This window comes from Dermacentor variabilis, chromosome 11, assembly GCF_050947875.1.
Source record: "Dermacentor variabilis isolate Ectoservices chromosome 11, ASM5094787v1, whole genome shotgun sequence".
NCBI lineage: Eukaryota > Metazoa > Arthropoda > Arachnida > Ixodida > Ixodidae > Dermacentor > Dermacentor variabilis.
The window spans coordinates 53834594-53845517 of record NC_134578.1 but is presented as its reverse complement, the minus strand read 5'-3'; the positions used below and the strand labels follow the sequence as shown (position 1 = coordinate 53845517).

The window sequence follows — 10924 nt, the reverse complement described above, 5'->3', positions numbered from 1 at the left end:
CTACATGACATCAGTAGAATCGCTGTCAAGAGTTTCGTTAATTTTATATAGAAAAGCGGGTTCGATGCCTCAGCTGTGTCTTTTGTTGTCACGTGGAGAGATACCTTGCAACGAGGTTTCCCACACAGTCGATAACCCTTGGACGCATTGGGCTTCTGTGTCTTCGCCCTGACTAACAAATCCCTTAAATTTTTGTTTCTTCTATATACCACATGAGGCGGCCGCTTGAAGATAGTAGTGAGTCCGTTGCTCTGTTTTATGAAGGACAATTGGCGGTTGAGAATGGCATTGAACCGTGGAGCACCAGTAGTGTATGTGAGGGCCAAGTTCGGATCTGATTGGGTTTTGGTATTGCTCACCCCTTTCTCCCATTATATGTGCTCGATCTAAGCTGCGGGCGCGCTCAATGGCACTGGCTGCTACTTGTGGAGGATATTTTTGGCGTAAAAGAGCGGATTTCAGTTGCTCCGTATGTCTCACAAACTGTGCAGATTCGGAACAGATTCTTCTGTATCTGTGAGCCTGGGAATAGGGGACGCTTCTTTTGCAGTGAGGGGGGTGGCTACTATAGAAATGCAGATATTGCTGATGGTAATGCAACCGCCACTCAGTGACATAGTGACGCCGAGGAAGTGAACACTGTCTTGAAGAAGGGCGTAAAGCAAATTGACGGGTGCAAAGAATTGAAATTGGAAATGAAGTGCAAGAGACTTCGCTCACTGTCGGCCCCCGCAGTTAAAATATCTTTGAATCCCTTATAAAATAGTGGTTTTATGGCCGAATTTTCGAGGAAGGGAATTTCTAACGACGCCATAATAATGTTTGCGTCATTTAGCGCCAATTTCGTTCCCATTGCGGTTCCGTTGAAGTGATTATATTAAAGCAAACCTTTTGCCTCTTCCTTCGACTTACCCAATGCTGCTGCTACTGTGGGTTGCAGTCGCGCACACCGCCTCGTGGGGTGCTTCAGGGCGTATATATAGATGACCGGCGCGAGTGAGAGAGGAAAGGGGGCAGGGGAAACTTGTTTTCACCCCACCGATTTGAATGAGCACAATGCCATCTGGAGCTCCTTGGCCGTCGCCACATTAGCAGCATGACAGCTGTAATTAACCGTGACTCCCCTCAGAAGTATTGCAGAAACTGCAGCGCTTCTCTTTCTACTAACGTGCGAGGCCAGAGGGGACGCAGATAGCACTGCAGAGAGAAGAGGAGAGGGAGAAGAAAAAGCTGTTCCCATACAAGAGAAGGGGGAGGAGACGTGAGAAGGTAAGGAAACCCGCTACTGTACGACAGCGGTTGCTGGGAAACAGGATAAGCTTAAGTTCAAGGTACGGTAGAGTACGTTGCTGCTATTTCTGAAAAATAAACGCCATGCAAATATGTCAAGCGAGCAACTTTCACAGGGCGTGCAGAAGCAGAACCGGGTTAATTAAAGCGCACCGCAGGGTCCAAGAGGCACTACGGAAGTGGTCGACCGTCGGACCAACACTTCTGTGCCCGCCGCGTTAGCTTTACAGCAATGGCATTGCTAGAGGTCGTGGATCTGATCCCAATCGCGGCAGCCGCATTTCGACGGGGGTGAAATAGAAAACGCAAGTGCACTCAGCTTAGGGACACGTTAAAGAACATCACGGTGTCAAAATTAATCCGGAGTCCGCCACTACGGCGTGCCTCATAATCCGAGTGTGGTTTTGGAACGTACAGCCCCGTAATACAGTTTAATACTTCGGCCACAATGCGATGTGCCATGTGAGGCAATGAAACGCTCAGCCCTCTCGGAGGTTATAACATATGTCGCACAACAACACCTCAAGCAAACACCTCCCCCTGTGTGTTCTGTGTATCACGCAGACAAAAACAGTGGAGCACGCAAGGTAGCGTTTAACATCAACTAACCACTCTCGTGTTAGCCTAAACGTTTAAGAAAATAAACTTTAGCCGTCAAGATCACCGCTAATTATCGTCAGTCAAAGCGTCCAGCACTGAAACCTTTGCTTACATCGATTCCCAGAGTGCGTGGGATCTGCATACTTTTTTAAGTACTAAATTTGCGTTTTAATGTTTCAAAATATCGAGAGTCATCCGTTTTGTTGGTTCAGTAGAGCTACCTTAATTATGATTATTAGATTTTCCACAAAGAATTGTCATAAAATGTAGAGAGTTATGCTGGCAGCGAGGTTTCAGAACCTCAGTGGTTACTTTATTGACCAGAACATTTAGACTGAGTAGTTTTATTCCACAGGATAATGTACACAGCACATCACCGTCCTAAGACCGCTTTCGCAATAGGTGCCTTGGGAAGATGCAGATGAAAATAAGGTACCCCACCTTTTGTATGTAGTAGTATTCGCAGTCTTGTTTAAGTGAATCGTACTGTGCTTTAATTTTGCTATGACGCACTGGATTCTCTGTAGTTGCGGTGCGCTATGGGCTAAGGTTCGTTTCCTTCTGTTCGAACAGACATCGAGCGTCCTGTGTCCTGCATGAAAACGAAACAATTTAGTCTCCTTTGGTGCATTTCATCTGTTGTTATTTTCTTGTATGTCATGTTTGTTGGTACAATGGCACGTCTATCCATAACGGGCCCTAACATGAATGCCTGGTCAGTTGACGATTCTTTACAGACATTGGAAAGGCAATGGGAACGTCGCTGCCCGCTCACGACATAGAACCACATGTCAAAATGAAACGGGGTGGTACTTCCAGGAGATATGTTGTGATGTCAACATGACGCTTGCATATCTTAACAAAAAAGGTGAGCAGACTGTCCCAGGTGAATCCAAGTTACGTGTCAAGAGTAACCGATGACATGTGTTCGTAAACACAGAAAAACGGAATCACCTACATTTTATTGTGCTTGGTCTTCTTAATCGCGTAGAGTGCACTAGGAAGGAAGTGTGCCAATAGTGTTTGGAATACGTTCGCGTGTGGGGCCAGACTGTACTGCGCTGCACTGCTGCTCCGTACGACGAGGCTTTTTTTAATGCCGTTGCGTGGTCTATCGCACAACTGCATTTGTAAAATTATATGAAAAAAAGAAATCAGAGGCCTGCGCGGCACACGCATGCAGCACTGTAACAGCGTAAGCTGTAGGAGCGTCTTGATAGGAGTTCCTAGTAGATTGATGAAGATGGCGACTGCATGTAATAAGTGTATGAGTAGTAGCGATTTCATTTGTAGAGTTAGTAAAAAACACTCAGGTGTGCTTTATGATCGGAGGAGTAGGTCGCGAGCGACATGTAGTGGGCCAGCACGGGTACTGTGTTGTTAGTGAATAAAAATTCTACAGAAGACCCTGCTGGCGAGGTGCTGCATTGTGTTTTCGGCAGAAATGTCGTACCGAGTTCTTCCTGGTCACATTTGATAAACCAGGCGTTGTTAAAGATTCTTTGTGTTAACATTCGATTCACCCGTTATAAATCAGGGGCACATCTCGTGCACGAAGGAAGGAAGGTCTTTGACAGAAAACAATCTTCCTGCGTGTAGCACTTGGCGACCCCCCCCCCCCCCCCCATACACTGAGACACCACAATTCCCAACGAGTTACGCACTGCACACACGTTGGCAAAGTCTACTTCCGGTGATACGACGAGTTTTGAAGGCACACACTCATTACCTCGCTTATGACCACTTAGCGCTCGTAATATTGTAAATACTTCCTGTGTACACATCATTTCATTCATTGTAATAAATACGTCTAAAAAATCACCGCCCAAGCACTCCGTATAGATGGTTGACCAGCGAAGCTGAAATGGGCGGCCCCGGCGTTTATCACTGTTTAATCCCGACCGTTAATTAAATGACGGCTTAGTAGGCTGCCGGATCCTCGGTACGCAGTTTCTGCTTGCGCTCGGCTGCACGAGCCTGTTCTTGTGCCCGGGCTGCAGCATCGGCACGGCGTCGACGGGCTCGTTCCCGGTTCTGCTCGCGGCGTTTTCTGATCGAAAGCTGCTTGCTCCTCAGGAGTACGTATGACGCGTGGCCTACCCATTTTGCAGGCGGAGAGAAACTGCTGCGCGCGCGCTCGATTGCGACGGAGGGCAACGACATCACTATTGGCACAGCCAATCGCACGCCTCTCTTTCCTTTGTTTTCTTTTTCGCACATGCTCATGGGGTTGTGCCGGAGGAGCTTTCGGCGTACAGGCGACGGACGGACGGACGGACGGTCGAGCTAATCGGCTAGCCATACAGAGCTTTAGAATAGCTGGCTCTCATGCAGCCGGCCCGGTTTACATCCCGGCGGGAACACGGTATCTTTTTTCTCGTTACCGGTGATAGCGGCTTCGGACAACAGGCACCGGCGGCGGCGGATACAATCGCCAACCGAAACAGCCAATGGGATGAGCCCATAACAGCTTACGCTGTAATAAACCAGCTTCCTGTACCTGAAAGCAAGCGCTTGAAAGCGCCGTGCCGCGACGTCATGTTTTTCCTCACAAATTCTACGGCATGATTCACAGAGGTACTTTGCACTGAACCCAATGAACAGCACGTGATAATTTTCGCATTCAGCCTCCCCCCTCCTGCGCCCCATTTTTTTTTTGGGAGGGGGGGCACTAAAACGCAGGAACTCGGGCTGAACAGCGCGACACTATATCCACTGAGCTGGAGCAGCGGGTTTCATATACAGACTGCGGTCGGCAATACTGCCGAAGACAAGTTCCTATTGAACGTTGTTGTTCGCCACATAAAGGCAGCGGCTCGTATTACCTCCACGGCTGGGAAACTCCAGTGTCGGTGCAACTAGGGAGAATAGGAGCTCGCATACATGTAAAGTTTGACTCGGGACCACCTGTCGCGGCCCGACTCTCATTGCCTCAGCAAGATATTCAGGATAAACGTTAAGTTAAGCGGCAAGCTATTAATGACTTATATTTCAATGTTTTTTTTTCTCTCGGAATATTAGGCCATGGAAAGTATAAATAGACAACTTACTTCAAGAACTCGGCGATGACCTTCTTCGTGCACGCGGAGGCAATTGACTTCACGTGTCGAGACGCAGCGGGTGTCATTAGCAACAGTGCTTTAGCTGAGCAGGCTTTTGATGTTTCAGCGCCGTCATGAGGAGATCCCAGACTGAAAAAGATGTGAATTCCGGCTAGGGGCTACCGCGAGACGGATCATCTTAAAACACGGTGTAGCTAAAGCACCTAAAATCATGGATATCAAAAAGTAATGCGCACTTCAAAGCACGTGAGCTTGGCAGCCTCGTGCAACAGAAGTAGTATAACAATTTCCGCTGTGTTGTCTACGTCAAACGAGCTCTAAAACGTCGTGGTCAATACAGTACATTGGCTTTGCATCTGCATAAAGGGAATCTGCAATAGTGTATTGGTGCTTAAGTTTATGATTTGTGCATATCTCAATAAAACCCCTGGATGTCGGTGTGAGATATTTTATACAGCTAGCGACTGTATATAAACAGTTGTATGTAACTATATTAAAAAAATAATAGCTCTAACAGAACAACATAGAGCAGAATGAACATTTTGTGCCACTTAAGGTGCTTGTTCGCCACATGGCTAACAACATTGCCCTGAAGGACTTCCTGCGGCTGGCCGAGGTATTTGACCTGATAGTTTGACGGCAATGACTATTTAGGTTTATTTCCCGCAGTTTTCGCGCTGTTTGTCGCAATTTTTATCATATTTGTTTGCCATAGAAAAGTCGCCCGGAAACTTCATTTGCCCCTTGAAAGAATTATGAGGTTGATGGTCGCACCTCGGAAAGAACTGACACCCTTAAGAGTCCAAAGCGTGTTTCTGATGAAGAGGAGGGGAAGAACGAGGGGACACACATTCTGATGTCGGTATTACAAGACTATTACATTGAAAAGCAGTAAGAGACGGAGCACGAAGCCGGTAAACGCCAACACAATACAACAAAGGCATGCATTAAACGCTGCATGCAACTTATAAATGAAGGAGCCGAGCACAAATGAAAGCTCTGAAAAAGGAGCGAGGGGCGCAAGGGATTTTAACGCGCAGGAGTGAGCCCAGAGGACGAACACAAAAGAAAAAGAACAACAGTGCAAAAGAGGAACGAAGACCTCAAAATGTGCGCTAGCGATCAGAGAATTTGAAGCAGAAGGCACAATATGTGTCATTCGAAGACATCCGCCGCAGCGCAAGCGATATGCGCTGAAGAATTAGTTGCGAAAAAGTTACCGACACTCTCGTACCACCATTAGCTAGCAGATAATTATGCTAACAGGCCTCCCATGGGTAAATTTCACGCGTGCCTCTTGGCAATCGGCTAATGATGGTGACGACAATTTGGCAACTTTTTCAAAAGCAGTTCTTGTGCTCTGTACCAACTGCGCGATGTGGCAGGAAGGCTATGTTGAGTTTATTTTGTACACTCGAGAGACCATGGCTTCAGAAAACCGTATTTATTGAAAACCTGTACGCCTTTGCTCGCGTATTTCGCATGCAGCTTGTATCCCTTCTGCGTGCAATTGCCTTTCCTGGAAATGGGCTTCATTTGTGCCATTTGTGCATTTGTGCCCGTTAGCACATGCATGATGACATCGTTGTCTTGGCTCACAAGAGGTATTTTACAGCGGTTTCCTCAATTTCTTATTATTTTTTAAATCGTTCTGTATTGCACTGTGTACAATTTCGTCGTCTTTTAAAATTCTGGTTACAACTTCTTTCCAAACTATAGTTCGAACCTCGGCTTCGATACAGGTGGCAGATGCTCCTCCCACACGCACACGCGCGCTCGCACGCACAAACACACACGGATATATATATATATATATGTTGTATTTTATGATGGCTGTAAAGCAGGCGTAATCAATTTGTGAAATGCATAAGTAACAAAACAAACGAAGAGCCCTTCACTTGACTTGAGGAGTGAGCTGTCGCTAAATGTGCGGCCCCGATGACCGCAAATATGCGCTCAGCGTCTCGTAGACAATAGGCTGCTACAAGTCCGTCATGCCTTGAAAGCCACTACAAGCGCGTGTCTTTAGGCGGTCCCAGTAACGTGGCACGTTCGTGATCTTGCAATGCTACAGTGAAATCGCAATCATAAACCTCGACGATACCAACGCAACATCAGTCTTATGAGTAAGAGTTAATAGTTCAGCTCGCAGACACTGTAAAAATTAGTCGAAATATCCGTGCGAGAAGCACAAATTTCTGCTGATTTCCGCTGTTAAATTTGAAATCGCATGGAGAATTTTCTTGCGATAGAAAAAGCGGCGCGCTGGAAGAAACTCGAGACCACGAGCGCGCAAAATTGAAGTGCAAAACGTAAAAAACTTAGGAATTCTATTTGATATTGCGTAGCCCGTACACATTCTACATAAGATTGCTTCAGTGAAGCTTTCAAAATGCATAGGCCTTTTTTACTGCGAACGTGGCAATAAATGGACTTGGCACAATCAGCTACGTATTCAAGAGGGTTCCTTATTGTACTTACGAATGTGCTACTTCGTGGGCGGCACTGATGTAACTGATGGACAGTTCGGCTGCGTCCAAATCCGACACAAGAATTACTTTATCTTTCTTGCAGATTACTTTTCTTCTCGTGACTCCTGTTTGTGACAAATGACATACTAAGCTTTTGATGAAGAGTGTGGGAGATAAATTCGCTGCACTCGGGAATTTTTCACGGTGGTGCTAGGTAATAAAGATGTTCACCAGCTAGGCTACGACATGGCATTTTCTAGTTTTAAATGGTTTCGCTGAACAGTTTAAAATATTATATTTCTACAGACATATAGAGTGTGCTTGGTTATTGCGGAAGCTACCTTACGTTTATTTTCTTCTTTCTGGTTTGAGGACAGCTTTTACATTACAAGGGAATATAAGCCTGCATATAAATTTTAATGAAAAGAGTGCAATTCGTATCATTGATCGAAATAGCCACTATGATTTCTCATTTGTTACTCGGTATTTCTAAAGTTTGAAGGAGAAATGTCAATATGCTGCAGGCCTGATTAACTTGAGCAAATGACTTCCGATATACTTAGGCGTTCCTGGCTTGAGGAGAGTTTTAGTTGCTGAACTGTCGATTCAGTATGCCAGCTTGTGATCGACTAAGTTGTGAATTTCATAAATACTGATTGTTGTCTTCAGCAATCGTAGTTGTTCACCGAAAACAGCTGCAAGACCGATAATTGTTAGAAAGTAAATACCTACATTACAGAGGACAGTCTTTTTTCCAGATATATAGGCGATAGGAAAAGTGACCTATTATACTGATGTGCTATATAGCTTAATTTTCTTTCATGTTAGCAACGGGGACATCTGTGTAGTTGACTCGTCCGGGCATGCTTTAATTGTAAACTTTATTCGATTCTACTTTAAAGCGATTAAAAAGCCCACATTCCATAGGCTTAACAGCATTACGTATCAACTACACAGCTGTTGCGCTCCAGGACGCCGTATTTCAAGTATTATTAAGAGAAGCAGTGAAGATGCTGTTTACAACTGGTAATGCTGTGGAGCGTAATTGCATGTCAATCGCCGTTTCAACTGCACTCATAGAAAGGCGTTAGGAAATATATGTACCTGCGACATTATACTTGAAATACCCGTCATCTGAGGCGATTGCAGAGTGAAAACACCAATTTTTTTGGTTGGAGTGATCACGACGAGATGCTGCTACTAATACTTGAAATAGTATTTTAGTCATGCATATTGAAATGCAACCAGAAGCACGGAGACAAGGCAGACAAACCACAGTTACGATTGCCACACAAGAAAAATAGGGTGAGCATGACCACATTTAACGAGAGAAGTATGACTTTATCAGTGACGAAGCGAGCTCTGCTATGCTGTGTGCACTTTCAAAGATGAAAGTTGTCGCATTTTTGTTTGTTTCGTGGTATATTGTGCACAGTTGACCAAGTGGACTACTCGGGAAATTCGAGATATATTCGCGTTCGCAACTAGTAATTATTTGATTCGAGGACTCGGAAAATTCGACGTGCTTCGATTTCTTCGATCTCTTCGATGAAATTCTTAACATGCGCACACGTTGTACAAAATATGTAACATGCAAACCAAGCGTACCTCTTACAGGGAAAAATTCGCCCCGGGGTGTCATACAAAGCATTTTTCGCCTAAAAATGTAAAGAAACAGTTGCAAGTATAGCAGTGTCGATGAAGCATCTCGCACAGCTTTTAATGCAAATGTGTGCTGTCGCAATCATATCAAACAGTGCCGTGTACAAGAGAGTTGCAACAGTCAGAACATTATTTATCTACATTATAAAGCTATTCAGCTCTTTACGAAGTATTGATAATGTCAAGTTATAGCAGAAAAACCTTAAAGATGTCATTTTTTATGGTGATTAGCTACATTTGCTTGATGTTTATAGTTCTTTTTTGACTGCTTATTACCTATGCTTCATTTTAATTTTTCTGCACTCTGGACCACGCATGTATTGATTTGTTTTAGCCAAACGTATATGGCGGTGGAAACAGCGTAAACAAAACGAGGACTGAAATACAATACAGAACGCGAACACAACTCGGGCCCTAATCGCAAGCTTGCGTCACCAGATAGTCCAGTGTCACAGCCTTTTGCAGCGAAATATATATTAAATATCGAAGACTGTCGACATTTTAACAGTATTTTACTACACAGCTTTTAAGTCACCAACCTAGTTTTGATATGTTGTATTATTATTATTACGCTTGTTCATTTTCTTTATCACTTCATTTGTGGACAGCTTACGTGCAGTTTTGACGTGACGTAGTAAGTAGACAAGAATGCGCATCTATGACAGGTTTATTTAGAGTGTGTCGTTCTACTTGGGTGCTCAATTATAATAGGAACATTGCTTTCTACGTCCTACCATGCAGTGGAAGTGCAGTCTCGCTGCCTTCTCAGCTTCTGTTCAAAGCAATGGGCTTCGGTGGAGTGACTCTTGGTTGATAATGAATTTTGACATGCCAATATTATTCAGTCAATCAAAAAATTTTTATTGTTTACGTTTTACGTAAATGTTTTACGTGTCAAAATACGTTGAATTAGGGCCCATAGTCAAGGACTCAATTGGAACCTCCCCTACCTAGTCGATTACAAAGTAAAATAGAAAACAACAGTGGCAGCCTATGAGTGCAGACACAAGATACATGATAATGAGATGAAAATACGGAACGTTGAGAAGATAGATAAACATCAATATAATTACGGTTACATTATTATATTACAAAACATGGTTACTTCGAATAGCAGTGTCATATTCTGCACTGGTTCCTTCTAGTTAGTGCTATATTGCATTGCAGCATATTTAGCACGTAACTGTCCCACTGAACATTGTAGATGGTTGAGATGAAAAATGAGCTCGCTCTAATATTGTCTTAATGCAGTGTATTGTAAGTGCAACAAAACTATATTTATAGTAACGTGTGTTTGCTTGTAGAGGAGAGATAATTTATGCTCTTTTTCTCTAAATGACAGTACAAATATTATTAGCACACACAATTTTATGTCAAGGAGATACAAATGAAATTTGAATGTTGCGATAAACAATGTTCGATGGGTGTGCAAGGAAAACATTAATATATGCTTACCCTGTTACCAACATTATCAAATCTGATTCTGACATAATCTTGTGCTTCGCCGCATAATCAGCCAGTTTTGTCGATGTTCGTTTGCACCTGATATCGCCATCTTTGGTTAATGAGAGGTACTCTTCGGTTTCCTGAAAGATCGCTCGATTTATACAAGAAATATTAAGCGAAATAGAACTTACCTCATTAGAATTTTGAATTCCTGTTAAAGTTATTGCACCAGGAGGTTCAAACTGCTTCATTATCTTCTCTATCTGTGATATTAAAAAGGACCTTGTTGTAATTTACTTGTCATGGTATATCTTTAAACAGCGTAGATTGACAACGGATGTTTCATGTTCTAGTCAGAACACTGCTGAGACCTCTATTCGAAGCATCCATATT

General features: G+C 43.8%; 1 protein-coding gene across 1 annotated transcript; it reads right to left on the bottom strand.

Annotated features, from left to right (window-relative positions):
- Positions 1 to 2174: 2174 nt before the first annotated feature.
- LOC142564745 (venom metalloproteinase antarease-like TtrivMP_A) lies at positions 2175 to 10790 on the bottom strand. The gene is made up of 6 exons (XM_075675889.1): positions 10723 to 10790; positions 10541 to 10671; positions 9032 to 9081; positions 7434 to 7548; positions 4941 to 5081; positions 2175 to 2482 (listed from the first exon to the last, which is right to left on the bottom strand). Exons 1-6 carry the CDS (start codon positions 10780 to 10782, stop codon positions 2428 to 2430), a joined length of 552 nt encoding a protein of 183 aa, XP_075532004.1. The 5' UTR covers positions 10783 to 10790; the 3' UTR covers positions 2175 to 2427.
- Between the last annotated feature and the right edge of the window lie 134 nt (positions 10791 to 10924).